General features: G+C 43.0%; 1 protein-coding gene across 1 annotated transcript; it reads left to right on the top strand.

The window, feature by feature from the left end:
- Window positions 1-962: 962 nt before the first annotated feature.
- NDUFV3 (NADH:ubiquinone oxidoreductase subunit V3) lies at window positions 963-7,286 on the top strand. The gene is made up of 3 exons (XM_058832737.1): window positions 963-1,089; window positions 2,428-3,351; window positions 6,996-7,286. Exons 2-3 carry the CDS (start codon window positions 2,466-2,468, stop codon window positions 7,154-7,156), a joined length of 1,047 nt encoding a protein of 348 aa, XP_058688720.1. The 5' UTR covers window positions 963-1,089; window positions 2,428-2,465; the 3' UTR covers window positions 7,157-7,286.
- Window positions 7,287-18,190: the final 10,904 nt, after the last annotated feature.

The following is an 18,190-nucleotide window of genomic DNA, read 5'->3' on the forward strand; positions in this document are numbered from 1 at the left end:
GGTTCAGTGAGGTTTCCTGTCCCAAATTAGAGATCCAGGTGCTGAAACAGAGAAGCTCCATGGAACCATACGTAGGAGTGATCAGACTTGTTGACTGCTGTTGAAAAGATCACCGAAAGAGTAGTTGAAGGCTGACTTCTGCCACCTTCTTAAATGCCAAAGCAAATAAAAGTCTGGCTGTTCCATTAAGAAAGCCTTCACTGCATAGATTGATTGAGCAGCAAATTGCTTTTTATTATGATTTTTTTTTTTTTTGCATTAAGTGTGTTTGAGATGCACTTTAGTATCAGTTTCTGGATTCACTGTGCTGCAGCTCTGATTTGTGTCAGGAGCCCTCTTAGGCCAGCTCTCCCAGCCAGCTGCTTCCCCTGCAAGCACTCCAGGTTAATTAAGATGTATAGGATGCCAGATTCTGGCTGGAACAGGATGTGCAAATTTTCCTTGCTTTGATAAAATGGTCGTGTTTACATACAGAGTCGATGATGGGAAATAGACCTGTAATTACTGCCTGTCACCTCTCTGAGTGTGAACAGGCTTTAAATACACGCTGGGAATGATGCTGATGTTCAGGAAGAACACATCTGGGAATGATATTTCTGTGACTGATTCGGATATGTTGTTCTTTTGGCAACATGGTACAGGTACAGATTAGCTGGTGCAAAATTGGAAATACCCTAATTGAAGTGTATCAGTTGTATTGGATGTTTCAGCTTTTAATCATAAAGTCTATCTTTTGCCACTTTTCCAAACTTAACTGTTTAAAGTATTCCAGTAACTAATTGTTAAGTTGAATTCTCCTTGCATTCTTGGTTTCTTAGGATGTTTTAACATTAATACTTCAGGTTTTGCTCAGCTTTCCCTTGTCTGTCCTCCCTTTGGCCATTCTTGTGTTAGTTTAACCTCTTCTATGCCTTTCTGAAGAACTCTTCCATCCTGAGTGACGCTTCTTCACGTGTTAGTTTCTCCAGGCTGCTGTTTGGCTGGGTCAGTCTGTGCAGGGAGTTAGACCTCTTCCAAAGGTGGCTGCCCATCCTCCTGCCTCCCCCTGCCTTTCCTTCCCATCCTGCACCTTCCATCTGGCAGAGAGAAGTATGTGCTTGAAATTATTCAAAATACCGCTTGTAAACTTGATACCTGTTTTTCATTGTATTTTGTTATGATAAAAACTCTTCATTTCTTTCTTAAATACTTTGCTTTTATTTTCATGTGCTTGTCTCTTCTGTGGTGTTTTCATTTCGACATTGCTGAAGACTTGCTTCTGTTCAGAACTAATGGTAATAACTCCTTGAATCATACCAGGTATTACCATAAAATACCAGTGAGAGGAAAGCTGTATCTTGTTTATGGGCATATAAAGTAGATCTGGATTTCCAAACTCTGCAGAAAAATCTGCATAATGGGCTGGAAATCTGTTGAATTTTGCTGCTGGGTGGAAGTGGTGCAACTTGTAATGGAGTAGGCTTTGCTATAGCAAATTTCAGCCATGGTGAATATTCTTAATATGCTCCCAGTCCTCTGTGACCTCCTGTTTTCTGTAACCACAACAGTATTTGCTGTTGCTCAGCCTCTTGAGGATGATAATAAGCATCTAAGGGGTATTACTTATTAATCCCTGAAAGGACCTGAAAATTGCTGCCTTCTCCTTCAACTGTTGCTTCTTTGTCTGGAGAGTTTAGCTTAATGCAGGTATCCACGAGGGAGAGGAAGCAGAGACACAAATAAACATGAAGCATCAGGAGATCTTCTAAGACTTCTTTAACAAAGAGGTCTGAAGCCAGAAATAGGAAGTGAAGACTGGAGGAGATGAGCTCTTGGGGAAATAGTGTTGAGCTATGGGGGCACACCTCAGCTGACAGCTCATGTGGGTAGTGAACAAATAACATTTTCATGGATGGCCTCAAGTATCTCTTACTCTGCTGCTTTGCCTTTTGGGAGTCATCCCTCTCTTCTGCTTCCAGGATAACTCTTGCAAGCAGCTGTGGCTTTGTCTCTCTACTGTGTCTGTGCCTCGCTGGCTTGTTCACAGACAAGTGTCGCCTCTGCAGCAGCATTTGAAGAGTTTGGCTAACAAGCCATCCTAATGCTCACCTGGGATAGGGAAGTGTCTGCAAACCTTTTCCAGTGATGCAGAGTTGAAGCACAGGGAAAACCAGCTCTTGGAGGAGTCTGGCAAAGTGAGGAACATCAGGGTTTATCTCTTGAATTTTGGCATCACAGCAGCAAAAACTGTTACATGCTACTAGAATTCCAGTTTCTTTAACTTAAAAGGTCTAAAAACTTCCTGCTTTGCAACGCCTGTATTTAGCATTGTAATTACTTTTAGTTTATTTTTGTACCAGATAATCTGTAAAAGTTAAAACTGTGACTAAGATCAGTAACAGCGATGTCAGATACAATGATGATAATCCTCTTTATGCCGTTTCCTAGATGTAGTGGCACCACAGGGAAGCACCAAGCTGCTTGCCATGAAGGCACCAGTTGAATTTCGTAAAATGTTGTCCTCTAGCTCTCTCCTGCAGTCTGCAAAAAAAGGTGAGAGCATATCTAGTACCAACCTCGAGGAAACTGCAAAACCTGCTGAAGACACAAGGATGGCCATGTCAAGAAAAACTGAGGTTTCGTTTCCTCAGCGAGGAGTTGTTTCCTCCCCTGAGGAGGAAAACCTGACCACATCTGCAACAGGAGGAGGCCTGAGGAAAGAGTTAGCTGAGGAACAGACATCCAGCTCAGAGTCAGATTCTAGCTCAGATTCCGAGGATGAAAATGTTGATGATTCAGAAGTTGCCATTAAAACGAAAGTTGAGTTTCCTAGACGAGATCCCATCTTTTCTGAGAGCATAGCAGTAAAGGCATCAATGCTGGCAAAAGATAAATTGTCCCAGAAATCCCTCAAAGAATATGGAATTAAGAAGCTGCCACGCAAACCAGAAATTAACGTGTCTCCCATAAAGCAGGTCGGATTTTCTGAAACATCAAAATCCAAAGCAAGAGATCCCAAAGTAAAAGCCACTCCTAAAGAGCACAAGTTAGAACCACGTGTGGTGAGAAGTCTGGACCTGACCGATATCACTCATAAATCTGGTCATATGGAGGAAAAGTCCATTGGAACCCAGGTAGCAGCTATTCAGCTGAAAGCCTCAGCAGTGACTCAAGAAGACAAAAAGCAAGACCTAGTATCCAGAGGAGAGAAGGAGAAGGTGAAGGAGGCACAGGAATTGGAAGCAAAAGAAGTAACTGCTCCTAAAGTGGAAGAGACTTCTGGAAGCACAATGTTGGTGATGGACACTGCAGCAAAGGAGGAGACCATGCAGGAAGCAGGAGTCCAGGCTGGAGAAAGCAGTTCAATAGAGGGTACAGCTTTAAATTGTTTGAACTGTATTGATTCAGCTGGGGTAGGGTTTGACTTTTTTAAAGGGTTTCCACATCTTCTCTGATCTTTGTACTGAAGCTGGCATAGTGGCAGTGACTTTCTGGAAGATAAATTGTTGTTCATTGCTAATTGTTATAAGCTGTCAGTAATAGTCTCCAGCTATGCTGTGAAAGAAAGCAGTTTCATTTTCTCTGTATTTATAGTTTCATAAAACCGTTACTTATAAAATGGAAACAAGATTGTTTCCACTGTGAGCACAATCATGGGTTTTATATGACAACACTTGTTTTCATTCTTCTCTTTCCTTGGAAGGATCTGCTAGCTGCCATTCTCATGAGTCAAATTTGGTGCCATGTCATTGTTGCTTAAACCCTGCCATCTTTCTGGTTCTGTTTTGGGGTTTTTTTGGGTTTTGTTTTGATGGTTTACTTTTCAATCTGTCAGTGTTTCAGATTTCAGAAGACTTCAAGAAATCATAGTGTAATGCCAGAACCAGGCGTTGTTGATTCTGAGACTGGAAGGTTGCAAGGAACTTGTGTGGAAGTAGTGAGTCAGTTTTGTAGAGAGCTGGGGAGGAGATAATGGTGTGTTTTCAGGAAAGACCATCATGTATCATGTAATCATCTCCTCAGCTCTGCTTCTTTATCTGACCTACCCTTCTTATTTCCTGCCATCCTGTTAATTGATGGCCCTGCTGTTCTCATTCTGTGTATCTCAGCAGCAGATGTCTCTGTCCTGACCTGTCGAGATTCTGCCTTTCATCTTAGCCAGTATAAATCTGCCATTCTTGAGACCCCTCATTGCTACTTTGAATTAAAGAATTTGCCTGCTTGGAAGTAAAGGCAGCATTAATTGTAAGGTTGCTTGGGTATCATCCTTCAGGAAAGGCCCTGGGGGCCAAGGGAACAGCAAACTGAACATGGGCTAGCAACGTGCCCTTGCAGCAAAAGCCACCCAGGGTAACCTGGGAGGGTCAGGCTGAGGCAGCTGCAGCTCCTCCCCTGGTGAGGAGCACTGGGGGTGCAGTGTTCAGTTTGGGGTTCCCCAGTGCAAGGGAGATGTGGGGCTGCTGGACAGAGACCAGCAAAGTGTCACTGAAATGATGGAGGGACTGGAGTGTCTCCCTGTGAGGAAAGGCTGAGAGAGCTGGGACTGTCCAGCCCAGAAAAGAGATGGTTCAGACAGAACATCATCAATGTATGGAAGTAACAAGAGTGCAAAGAAGACAGAGGTAAGGCTTTTCAGTGGTGCACAGTGATGGGACAAGAAGCAGTGGGTACAAACTGAAACACAGGGTTTTGCCTAAACATCAGTAAACACTTTTTTTTACTGTCAGTAAACTGTGATCACTGCACAGGTTGCACAGAGAGGTGGTGGGGTCTCCATCCTTGGAGATACTCAGAAGCTGTCTGGATGGGGCCCTGGGTCTCCTGCTGTAGCTGACCCTGCCTGAGCATTTGGGGTTGGACCAGCTGACCTACAGAGGTGTCTTCCAACCTCAGCCATTGTGTGACTCCAAAGTGCCTGGCCAGGTTAAGAGACAAAATAATTGCATTTGTGTGTCAGCTTCCAGGAGATGGTGCTGAGTAAAAGGCCTGCCTTCTGTTTGACGGGTTGGCTCATAATTTCATCTGTTTCCTTACCTTCTTCCTCAGCTCAGATGACTGGAAATGGCACTCTGTGCTGTGGTCAGTTGACAAGGTGGTAATCAGCCAAAGGTTGGACTCCATCTTGGATGTCTTTTCCAACTAAAGAATTCTGCAGTTTAAAAACCAAAATGCAGCACTATTTGCTTGTTCCTTGTAGTCAACAGCATAACCTTTCTTTTAAAAATAACAAAAATTTGGGAAGGGCTCTTTGTTTTTATCTACAGATGACGCTTTTCTCACCATTCATCCACACTGGAGTTCTAGATGCTCAAACATTATTTTTTTCTCTCTTCCTTCTTTGAGAACAGCCACTGTTTTTCCTTATTCATTCACAGCTGACAGTACCACCTGTAATTCCTACTTCTCTCCAGCCCCTGTGCCCTTTTGTCTGCAAACTCTGCAGCAGCCACACAAAAGATGTAAAAAAAATTTTTCTCAATGCAAACCTGGACGTTCAGGTGATGTCATCCCTTTGTAGAGCAGTCAGCAAAAACTGCTGACTTCAACTGCCAAGTGAGGAGCACAGTTGTATTTGGTAACTCAGAAACAGGCCTGTGATTCATTTTGGAAGAACATCCCCGAAGTGCTTGTTCTTTAAGAGATAAAGCAGAGATGAAGGATGAAGTGTAGGGAGGATGAACTCGGGAATAAATTTTTCCTTCGAGAAGCCAAGTGCAGTGTATTTGGGCAGGAAAAATGCAGCTCCATCTGCTTCCCTTCCTGCACATCTGTCTCTGAATTTGGAACAACTGGCTCTTGCAGGTTGAGCGTACTCTTGCCTCCCCTTGCCTGTTCTTGGGGCTCTTTGCAGCAAAGAGCATCATCTGGCTTTTCTCTCTGGAGTGTCATCTCCTGTGAGCTGTCTCAGGAGGAACTGAGCAGTAGGCACAGGGCATTTCCTGTCGTGTTTTGCTGAAACCATGACTTAGTACCTTGAGTTCTAGAAGCAAGCCTTGCTAAATGCTACGGAAATTTCTCTTAATCTGATAGCTTCACACTGCAGTAATTATGTCATAAGCAAAGGAAAATCCTAGTGTTCAGGTGTTTTTATTGTAGGTGGGCCTGTTACAAAAAGGGCTTAATACAATATGGGAAACACCCCATATAAATTTATATGACAAAGCTTTTCACTGCACTGTATGTTCTGTTGTTAAAGCTCTGGGTATACAAGAATAAGTTAATACAGGGAGTAAAGTTTTATTTCTTGCAATTTGCTTGGCTGTAAAATCAGCCTGTAACAGGAACCTTTTATGTAAATGATACTGCCTAGATTTGCATAATATTCTAAAAGCATAAGGATTAATGTTGGCTTTAACAGGAAGTAAGGACTTCTAAATAACTTTATTGGGTTATTCTTTTTTGAAGGAGAGCTAATACAAAGATTAGAAGATTTCATTTACAAGGAAAGAAATTTACATCAAAGTCTCTTGATAGATTATTGTTTGGTATAACCACATTTGAAATTAAATGGTGGAGATCTTGCTAATTCCACTGCTTCTCCCCATGGCAAAAATTCAGTCTGCTCTAATAGCTGTATCTCGGGGTCTGACAGGATGATACATCATATGTACTGCTCCTTTGCCCCTCCTGGTTTGCTAAGAATGTCACCTACTGTTCTGGCTGGAATGAAAATCAGGGCAGCTATGAGAAAGCCAGGAAATGCAGACATATGTCTTCCAGAGACAAATGGAATGTTCTGCCCTGTCCACCCCCAGCATTAGGTGGTGGGTTGGGTTTAAAACCTGTGCTGTATGAGATGCCTTGTGCTGATCCCTGCTCCCCACTGCTTTAGGGCCAGGCAAGGCACCAGCTGGACTTAGTGAACTTCTCCTTTTGTTAAAGTTGATGGCTTTATTTTCTTTCAAATGTTGACTGGATGAGGGATCTGACAGTTTATGAAGGCTGAGTCAGTGCTTAAAAACATTGTCCTCTGGTGTGGCATCCTCATAGTCACCAGTTCCTGTTTGTTTTCACAGAGACCACAGCTCAGCCTGCTCCAGAGGAGTTTGATAATTCCACCTACAAGAACCTGCAGCACCATGAATATCACACTTTCACCTTTCACGATTATATCTCAATCCTCGCAAAGTACAGGCAGCCCCAGCCATCCTCTGGAAGACCATCACCAAGGCACTGAAAGAACCACACTTACAACTAACACCCAGGCAGGATGATGAATTGTTCTGTTTAGCACTGTTGCTTCATCTGTATAATTGAAATCAGATAATAAACAATAAAGACATAATAACTTGGGCTTTTGAACAGTTCTTCCTGGCTCTTGGAGTCCCTCACTTTTTGACTTCTATGAGTGAACTGCAAGTGAATCATCACTGAATAAAAATGTATTTTCTGCCTATCCATATATATTATTTGGTGATAGTGTAAAAAAGTCCTGACTTTTCAGTGTCTCCAAACTTTGGATACTGACCATTCTTACAGGGCCACGTCGGAGAATCCCATGGGATTCAACTGCCTGTGGAGTATTTGCCATGCTCAGTTTGATGGTGGTGTCACTGTACTGCAGTGGGCTGTGCTCCTTGCACACAAACGTGTTCCCAGCTCTGAAGAGGTAATGTTTACTCTGGATTTGGGAGTTAAAATCATTGGCTGGGAGCAGCACACAAAGTATTTGTCTCCTGTGGCAAGAGTGAATGTTTTGTGTTAGTGGAGGAATGCAAGTTTATGTAATGTGATTGAAACATCTCAAAACCTCTGCTCTTGTAAAGAGAGAACAGAACATACAACTTTATTTAATCATCTGTTGGGGGCTCCAGTTCAAGCAGTAATTGAAATAATTTAAAATGTAAGAGAATCTCAGTGGGCAGTTCCTTGTAGGCTTTTACTGTGTTGATTAAACTTTGAGGAAGAAACCTATTTCTATGGATAGAAACACTTGAATGAATATTCTTAAATGTGATGAAAATACCATAAGGGTAAAAACAGCTCCTGGTACTAATTGTTGGGAGTATGTTTAATTTCCCACTTCTTTTTTTCCCCATGCTAAAAGTTAAAATTGCTGTCCAGCCTCAGTCTTGCTCTGCAGAAAATGTGAGCCATGAGGCACTTCTCAATACACGTTATCAGCAGTTACAGTTGGTCTCAGTAAATTTTGTATTTCCATCCTATTAGTAACAGTCTTCTGCCTTCTGGGAAAATCGCCTTGATGGCTGCCAGCTGTTGTGGGTTTAGTTCCATTTTGGCTTCTTGTTCATTTTGGGCTTTTTTGGAGTTAATTGGCCTTTAAGCAGTTCTTGCAATAACTCCAGCATTTTCCATCACCTGTCTGTATTCTCTCAAGCAACAGACCAGGCAAGATCAAAGGGAAAACAGAGTCAGCTATAGGAGTCTATCTGGGTATTGGATGTGAATCCCTGGGTGCAATTAGTAGAGCAGATATTTTATACTGTAACTTAGCAAAAATGTGGTAAGAAGGATCAAGAGGCCTACATCAATTTGCTGTGTAAAATTTTAAGTCAGAAACCCCTGGCAAGCAATTTTATTGTCCTGTAAAAAATAAAGAGCATGTTGGTGACTCCAACTGAAATTTAGACATCTATTAATGTATAAATCCACGTGCTGAGGAATAAAGAGCAGAAAGTCACTTGGAGGCACCAATGGCCCCATGTCCTCTGTACCTGTAAAAGGGAGAGAAATTTGCTGCTAACATTAAAAACCTGAAAGAATCGGGGTCTTCCTTTGTGAAGGGCCCACAGGAGGGCCCCAGAAACTCCGCTGTGATTTGTTATTACCTGAGACTCAACGTAGTAACCTGAGCCCCAGAGCTCAGAGCTGCGCTGGTGCTGATCTGTGCTCTGAGCTGCTCTGTGATTGCAGAAGGAGGCTGCAAATTGTCAGACTCTACGCAGTAAAAGTGAAATGTGTATTTACTCAGCCTGCCCACAGTAGCTGTCACTGTTGGTTGTTGGGAGTCAGACTTGCTCACCTCATACCCTTTTTATTTCTCAGGAGGGCTGATGTTCTAAACAGGGACTGAATCAGCCCAGGAGGAGTGGGTTGAAGTAGAAATGTATCTTGCTTTCAGTCAGCTCCCACCCTCTGCTCAGCTACATTTCCAACAAAGGCGATTCTAATCTGGTTCTGGGACGGGCATTTTGCTACCCTTGTTTCATGATCACAGCAAAAATTAATGGTGGATGCCTTTTCTATCCATGTAACCCTGCCTTGGTGTCTTCTGGTGATCTTTCTGCACCTCTAAAATGAAGCTGGAAGTCAAATAACCTCATAACTCCTGTGGTGCATGTCTTTAGTTTGCCCTGCTTAGTGAACCAGTCTGCTCTGGGAAGGGCAGATAATGCAAGGAAGGCATCAAGACTTTTTCCCCACTGTTGTGTTTTCCAACTTCAAAGAAAAAGGCTTAATGTTTTTGTCCTTGGCTATTATCAGATGTTGCTGTGCTTGAGTCATATGCTAACATTTAAATTTCAATCAGGATGTGACACAATATGCTCAAATTCTGTAACGTTAGTAACTTGGTCTTGCACTAGGCACTTGTCAGATAAGTCAGGGATCTTGTTTGGAAGAATGTATAATCCAGGATACTCACATAATTCCTGGAAAACCTCAAATGTGAAAGAAATTAAGTCTCAGTTTAGTTACTGTGAAAACCAGCTGTTCAGGCCCAGCACAGACTTCAGAAGTGGGGTTTTCAATGTAAATTGCATTACTGGGGGAGTACAAGAAAATCTGGAAAGTGGAATTCTCTTTCCTCTCATGGAAACCTCTTCATTGAAAAGATGAAGCAACAACTTTCCTTGTCAAATGGAATGGTTTTTAAACTTTGTCCTTTTTTTTTTTTGTCTTTTTTTTTTGAAGCACAGCAACCTGCTAACAAAATTGCTTTTCATAATATTCTCACACTTAGATCTTTCAAAGTAATTTGGAACCCAGAAGGTTCTGGACAGCCACTGGAAACCCACTAATCCAAGGTCCAGAATTGGTACTGCAAACACAGCCTGTGATATTACAGCTTTAGCTATTACAAGTTCAAGACTATTTTGGTCCTTCTGGTGCTTCCTGTGGCCTCCAGTCACAATGAGAACTGAAATCTATAAGGATCTCTTCAAGTCTTCTTTCAAATTGGGAAATGAGACTTTTCACTGAGTGCACTGACAGATCTTCCACAGTACATCCCCAGTGTTCAACAATCAGAACACATCCACTAAGGCCTAAAAACCTGCCCCAGGTCTTTTCTCTCACCACAAGAGATGCCATTGCTTGTGTGTTCCAAACAGTTTGAATTTCTGGTGGGTCCAGTCAGTGGTTGATGTGCAGTGAATGAGCAGAAAACACACTCCCAGTATCCTGTGTAGCATTATAACAACAGAATTGTGCAAACTGAGGTTGGAAATCCTGAGATGAGCAGTCCTCTGCTCTGTAGCTGCTGAAATTAGATCAGGTTGTCCTGGACCTTGTCCAGTTGAGTTCTCAATATACTCAAGGATGGAGATCCTGAAGGCTCTCTGGTCACCTTCTCCAGTGTTTGGACACTTGGGATTTAAAGGACAAACAAAAACCCTTTACCTGTTGTCTAATTGGAACATTTTTGTTTCCTGATGCTGATCCTTACTCCACATTTCTGACAAGCCTGGCTTTGTCCTTTCTGCACCCTTCAAGGAGTTGATTAAAGGTAGGAATCCTCCTTATTGTCCCCTTCAGACCTGGTTGCTTCTGTAACACAGAGTGATGGACTCCATAACCAGAGATCCTCTCAACTGTGAGTAACATTAATTAAACTCTTAGGGTTTTCAACAAAACATCCCACCAAGTTTCCAGATCATCCTTCTCCTCTCATGTGGCTCTTTTCAATGGATTTGTCAGTACTTTTCTTCTGTGATTCTGTGGTTTCAGTGCTTACATATTATCCTCAGGTTTCATTTCAGGATCCCTCCTAATATAATATACAAATATTTTTGAGCTCCCCTTTTTTTATTTTTGCCTATACAAATTCAGTACACTTGGAAATTCATACCCACCTCTGGAAGTCTTGGATATGCAGCAGTTTTGGGGTACAATGTATTAATGCACAGTTAGAGACATAAGTTTAAATGTATGTATTTATAATGAAATATCCAAAAAACTTTGGCTCAGTGTGTAGAGTCAGTGAGTGAACTCTCAAAATTTATTTTGGTCTCTCCTGCCCTCTTAACAAACATTTAACTGCCAAATAGATTGACAGGAATATGTTTCTGTAAATCCATAGCATCACATAATACAGACTATGTACTATATATTTTAACTTCTAACACTCACAGAGCCCACACCACGTGTCTCTGTTAAAATCAACACCTACAATTCTTACTGGGATTGTTTTTGTTACTCCAGTCTGAAATGTGGTTCAAATGTGATTCAAATGGCAATGCCCCTTCCCAAACAGACACTTCCCAAAGCAGTAATGTAAAAAATGAGCTAATGTAGATTATTTATGCTTTGGGGTTTTTTTGTGGGTTTTTTTTGTTTGTTTGTTTGGTTGGTTGGTTTTTTGTTTGTTTGTTTTTATTGGTTGAGATTTTGCTTTGTTTTCTGTTTCTCTCTCACATCTGTCCATGATAGTGAGGTGCTCTTACTTTTCCATTTGGCCATGGGGGTACACTTGGTTTCTAAAATGTGTGACAGCATCTCTCTGGCAGGGGAGAGGGAACGTGCAAGCCATGACACACCTTGTGCTACACAAATGCTCATGTCATGCCTCACAAAAGAGAGCAAGAATTCCTCTTCCCTGGAGGCTTGGAAAGGGACTTGAGAGCACCACTCCTCAGTGCTTCCATTGCTCATTTCCAGGTGCTCCTTTTCCAAAAGGCTTTTTTTATTTAACTAAAAAGCATGCCAGACAAGGCCATTCTGAACTGCATAGATGTTTTCCAAACTCTCCTGGAGTATTCCTAAAAGCAAACTGCATCCCATAGTTTGAGAACTGGGAGAAATGTGAGGGGAGCTGGAAAGAAACTCAGAATACATAAGGAAAATGCAGGAACTGAGAGCAAGATGGTCCTTATGACTCAGGTGCTGGGACTGGATCATTTGTGAGACCTCTGGCAAGTTGCATAATTCCTTAGGTTCTCATCCTTACTTTATAGATGAGGAGTTAGTGGTCCCAGCTTTCTCTTTTTACATCACATCTATTTAGTGAGCAACTCAGAATGAAAGAGTAAAAAAATGGGAAAGATTTTTTCCTTACAACTTCTGTCTTGGGGACACACATCTTTTAAGAGCTCTGAGCTAGCTGAGGTTCTCCCAGGAGATGCAGTGCTTATTAACAGTGTGACAAAAATACACTTCAGATAGGCTGGGCAGAAATGCCAGAGACTTTGAAACTGCATTCAGGCAATGGTAAGGCCGTTGAGATACAAAAAAAGCTTTACAACTGTTCCAAATACTTACTAGTGGAAGACTGTTAACAGACAGGAAAAAATGGGGAGGTGTCCAAAACCAGCAATCCACCCTGGTGAGAAATCCAGCTGCTGGGAAGTGGAATGGTGCTGGAATTCATACCAGGTTGTTGTCTCTGGACACCAGTCAATGGACTCCATCTTTTATATCACCCTCCTGTTAGCCATAAGAAATTGGTGTTTTTCAACTCCTTTTCTCTTGGCAGCTGGACGTGGAGAAGGAGCTTTTTCTCTCAAGTCCTTGCTGAAGAACCATTTCAAAGCTGAAAGAACTGAATTTTGGAGTTCAGGGAAGGAACTTCACTGCTCTACCCCACTCCTGCCTCTTGAAGGTTACCATTGGACTGAGAAAAATCGACCAGTCTACCCTTAGTGCAGCTGCTCAGCTCCTGCTGTTTGGTTTTTACTGCTGGGCCCAGAGCTGCTTATCTTCATAGTCTTCCTCCCCTCTGAATAACTTCAGTATTTGTCTCTAGAATCAATGGCTGCTTTCTTCTGCACAGTCTTGGAAAACCAGCATCTTTAAAGATCTCCAGAAGGACACCCCATTCCTCCCCCCTCTGCTTCCATCACTGCAAATTTGAGATGACTATAAAAAAAGAGAACCGAAGAAAGAAATAATTGGGGGTTCTTTTCCTTGGTGTTGGCTGCACTTTTATGACTGTGTTTTTTTGAGATTTTCCACGTAGCCTCAAGGAATGGGGAAGCTGTTTACTCGGACCTTAGGATTCCAGGTAACAGCTACAAGATTCCAGCTGCTGCTCGGGCCTCAGGCTCCGCCATCCTCGCCGATTTATGTGCGCTAATGTTAAGAGATTTGGCAGCACTTCAAGCGAGCGGGTGAAAACAACGTGTTTATTCTAAGCTTTGCTCTTGCCCTTTGACTTGACAGCGGCTGTGCAAGTGGCCTGGCTGCTCCAGCCCTGCTCCTCCAGAGCATGGGAAAAGCAGGAGCAGCAGCAGGGAGACAGCTGGCTGGCTGCTGACTTAGAAAGGCATCATTGCGTCACGTCACGCTGGGTAAGTTATCTTTGCCATCAGAAGGGCCAGGATTTTCCCTTTTTTTTCCCCTTTCTTTAAAATTTTGTGGGAGGTAGGTGCTCCACAAATTGATGGCGGGGATGTGGTCAAGTCGAGTTAAGTGTCCCATCTGTCAGAGGCAAAGCGGGTTTTCATCCTTGACATGTAATGCTTTTCTGACCCTTAAAAGAAAAAAGAACTTTGCTGGACTCCCTTTGAATCCCCTTTAAATGAATGGTTTGTAAACTTATTAGGATTTTAGGATATTAGGGCCTTTCTCATATTTAATGTGTGGATTGCCTGAATGGAAACATTAAAGCCAACACAAGCAATAAAGATGGATTGCCAGTAAAATAAACAGTTTGCCCTCTGACTGCACAGAGGAAGCAGATCAAGTCAAGAAAACATTTCCTAAAAGTCCCTTTTCTAACTGTAAGGCAATTCTAATGGTTTATTCTTACTTAAACCTACACTGTTCTCCAGTTTATTAATCCACACATTTAACTTGGTGTGAAAGTGGAAGTTAATTGACATTTTGCTTCCAAAGCAATCCAGGTATTATGATAGGCACCAAACTGCCACTTGAAATGCAGAGTAAAAGGGAATGGGAAGCAGTAGGGGTGTGTTTCTGAGAATCCAAAGAGTTTGCAAACGACACAAATGACCAAACCTGAAATCATATTGACATGCATATGGATTGCTAGGAAAATTCTGGCTCTGGTTGAGCCTCCTGGAGAATTTTTGGTAATTTCTGTCATGCCGGAGTTTCACCTTGTCTCTTTAAAACTCTTACGGTGAAACTCAGGGAGAAGTTTGTCTTTCCCACTTTGAATCTTGCATTGTAAAGTGTACATATGGAGAGGACTCACTGGTATCACATGTGGGGTTCTGTTCCTGAGGTCACCCAGCCTGTGAGTGAATTTTACACCTCTTTATGTGGAGCGGGCTCAGCAGGTTGCGTGAGGAATGCCATGTCCTGGAGGGCTGACTTCATAATTTGTGGCCATGGATATATTTCCTTCATGAAACCACACTTATGTTTCTTTATTATCATTATTATTTTAAAGGATTTTAACTACTCACAACTCTGGTCTCCTTTTCCATAAGGCTTGCTCCCCTGTCTTTGGTATTCTGATTTTTTAGATTTCAAATGGCTTGGCTGCAGTGTTGAGGATCAGGTTGCTGGCTGGAGACATCTGGATGGGTCTGAGATCTGTGCATATCATAATCAGATCTCTTCACTATATGTTTTGAGTCCATGCTCTCATTCTTCCTCTGCATTTCTCATTGTTTTGTACCCTCTCTGTTTGTATGCAGTCTCATGTAATTATATAAAAATGGTTTCCTTATGCATGGTATGAGTTTTTATAGCTTTGCATTCACTTTCTTTCTTTCTTTCCATCATTTCATAGTTAAATAGGTAGAAGAGTTAGGTAATATGTACACAGGGACTGCTCCACCAGACTGGAGCTGAGTATCTCTGTTACCACTGCAGCCAAAGGAGTTTACAGCATGCAGAGGGAAAAGGTTATTGTTAGTGTAACTGAATAAGTATTAGGGTTAATATATAATGTATAGGTCTATGTAATGGATAGTTTTTATTCATCATAAAATGTTCAAATGACTTGCAGATGTCTGACTGCTGCAGCTGTTGCAGACCTTGTAATGGCATTAGGCTCTGACTCAGAGAGCAGTTCCTTTGCCAAGAGATTCTGGCAGTGGCTGCAGCTGTGATATTCCCATTGAAAAAAGGACTGTCAGCAGTGGAGGTGGTGATACAAAACTGAATGGGAGGATGAGAAAGGGGCAAGGCTGGCTCTAGGTATGACAGGAAAATGGAGGCTGTGAAAACTTCCATTTATCCATGTTTAACTGGCTCGGTAGCATCCTACCACTGCACTGACCAGGGAAGCAGCTGGAATTTAAAGTCACCACAGATTCTGGCTACATGCAGCTTGTGTTACACTAATTAGGGAAAAAAAACACAAACCACCAAACCTTTGATAATGTAAAACTTTGTTCCTAAGTCTTTAAAAAGAAAGAATGTCCCTAAAAGCAGACAGGATTGAATCTCACTGTGCAAATGCAGTCTATTGCACAAACTGTGCGGCGCGGGAGCTCAGCTGCTTCCTGCCTGTGGAGACTGTGGAGTCAGGGAATATCTTCCTTGGCAGCCAAAGGAATGCCAGCATCCTGAAAAACCACCAAGGGAAAAAAAAAAATCTGTTAAGTGTCTCATGATTGTTTCCCTGTATCTGTAAAGAAAATAATGAAGATTGACAAGCAAAGTAGGCACGCGTTTTATATGTGGGATGTTGTACTGAGACAAACACGCTGGGTTTGAAACAGCTTTTCGATTCCTGTGTGACTGGAAAAGCAAAAGCATGACCATTTTTAGAAGAGAATTGGAGAAGGCAGTGCAAAACAAAAGCACAATTTTGACTGGGTTTGGTGATAGTTGTCAGAAAGTAGAACTGAGGGAAGCAAACCCTGGAGGCAGCTGAACTGTAAATCCCTGAAATGAGGAGGGAGCACAGCAAGAGTCACCTCTCAGTGAAGAGTGGATTTCATTGCTGCCTTTTCTGTTATTTTAAACAGAGAGCAGGGAGAGCAGGGTTTAGTCATGAAATGGACTGCAGAGCTGCTCTATGAACCTACAAACCCAGAAGCAGTATTGTTTCTGGCACCTTTTGAAGGGTCTCTGCTGATTCCAGTGTGTTCTCTCTGCTCATGATCAACACTGTATTTATGATAGTAAAGCTATCAAAATATGCTGGTGACCTAATTGTGGCTTTCCAATACCTGAAGAGAGCCTACAAGAGAGCTGGAAAGGGACTTTTCACAAGGGCCTGGAGTGACAGGACAAGGGGGAATGGCTTCAAACTGACAGAGAGTAGGTTAAGGCTGGATATTAGGAAGAAGTTGTCCCCTGTGAGGGTAGTGAGGCCCTGGCACCCGCTGCCCAGAGAAGCTGTGGCTGCCCCATTTCTGGAAGTGTTGAAGACAAGGTTTGATGGAGCTCTGAGCAACCTGGTCTAGTGGAAGGTGTCCCTGCCCATGGCAGGAGAGTGAAACAAGAGGATCTTTGAGGTCCCTTCCTACCCACACCATTCTGGGATTCTTTCTTTCTTTGAAAATATACAGATTATTAGAAAAGAGGTGCCAACTACATGAATTTCACTCACTAGACTTAAAACAGAAAAATCTTACTGATTTGACTTATTCCTTACATGAGTAAAAGGGGATATGAGTTGCTAACAGCTCTCTTCTCCAGGGCTGCATTGGCTGCTGCCTGGAGCTGTGAGCTGGGACCCCAAGAATCCCACCATGTCCCTGAGAGCATTGTCCAAAGGCTTCTTGAGTTCTGTCAGGCTTGGGGCTGTGACCAGTGCCCACAAGAGCCTGTTCCAGTGCCCAGCCACTCTCTGGGTGAAAAGCTTTTTCCTGATACTCAAGCTAAACCTCCCCTACAGAGCATTGTTCCACTGTTTTCTGTGCTGGTCAATGAATGAATATTGCGTGTGATGAGGAAGAATCCCAGTGCTGGATGGGCACAGTCCCAGGAAGCCCTACAGCAATGGGCTGTGTGGTGTGTGGGCTTTCATGCACCCCTTCCATGGGGGGAGGATTAAATCTGTCCCTGAGAATCTGCACCTGCTCTGGGAAATAAACAGGATGTTGCAAACTGAAAAGGGCTGAAAAGTCACTGCCCAGTTTGGCGGTCCATGGGTCTGTAGCTGCAGGCATTGCAAGCTTTGGGAGAATGCTGTGCACAAAGCATCTCTGTGCTGCCCATCCCCAGCCCAGGGCTGAATGGGCCAGTCTTCCTCAGTGGAAGAAGCAGAGCTTGGCAGGGATACAAGCCTGGATCCCAGAAGCAGCACTGCCTTGCTAGCAGAGCATTCAGTCTCAAGCCAATTTGCCTCCCAGCCCACCGGCTAACCCGGGCATAGCGTGAGACTGGTATTTCTTCTGCTGCTTCCAGATCCAAAGCTCTTTCATGCACAGCCAGTATGGGGATCTCTGTACCTTACAGCTCTGCACAGCCTTTCCTTCCTAGAATGTTTTCTTATCAGTAAATCTTAGAAAAACTGTCTAGAAAGTCTCTGGTATCTCCTCTTTCTTGTGAGGAAAGGCTGACTTGGGTAATCTGACTCCAGGAGAGACTTATTGGCAGGCAAAAGGACATTACAGAATTGCAATCTGTTTAAAAATGGGAATAAAGGAATTAATGGAGGAGAAGTCTGCCAGTGGCTATTGAACATGATAGTCTGGTTGCAACTTCAGCTTCAGAAAGGTGCAAGCTGTGCCAGGGCAGGTTCAGGTGGGACATCAGGAAGAATTTCTTCATGTAAAGGACTGCCAAGCATTACAAGAGGCTGCCCAGGGAGGAGTTGGTGTTCCTATCCCTGGAGGTGTTCAAGAAACATGTGAATGTGGCACTCAGTGCTTTGCTCTGGCTGACAAGATGGAAATCCATAAAGGTGGAACTTGATGATCCTGGAGGTCTTTTCTAACCTAAATGCATGTGTTGTCCTTGTACTCAGATGGCAGCAGCCCCTCAATGTTGAGGAAGAGCCTGAAAGCATTAATGGGAATGCTGCCCCAAACATAAACCCATCAGCTGATCCAGAGCCTGGTCCAGAGGCCTGGCTGCTCCAAAGATCTGGGCTTCAGGCAGATGTGGTGGTAGGAATGTGTGTCAGCTCTGGGATGTCAGTGTGGATGTGTGCCTGGAGGAGATG

The sequence above is a fragment of the Poecile atricapillus genome, chromosome 1 (genome assembly GCF_030490865.1).
Source record: "Poecile atricapillus isolate bPoeAtr1 chromosome 1, bPoeAtr1.hap1, whole genome shotgun sequence".
Classification (NCBI taxonomy): domain Eukaryota; kingdom Metazoa; phylum Chordata; class Aves; order Passeriformes; family Paridae; genus Poecile; species Poecile atricapillus.

Excerpts from the sequence above, each read along its gene's own strand:
- NDUFV3 (XM_058832737.1), top strand. The coding sequence starts at position 2,466 with ATGAAGGCACCAGTTGAATTTCGTAAAATGTTGTCCTCTAGCTCTCTC. Across the intron at positions 3,352-6,995 it reads AGAAAGCAGTTCAATAGAGG|AGACCACAGCTCAGCCTGCT; the intron begins GTACAGCTTTAA and ends TTGTTTTCACAG.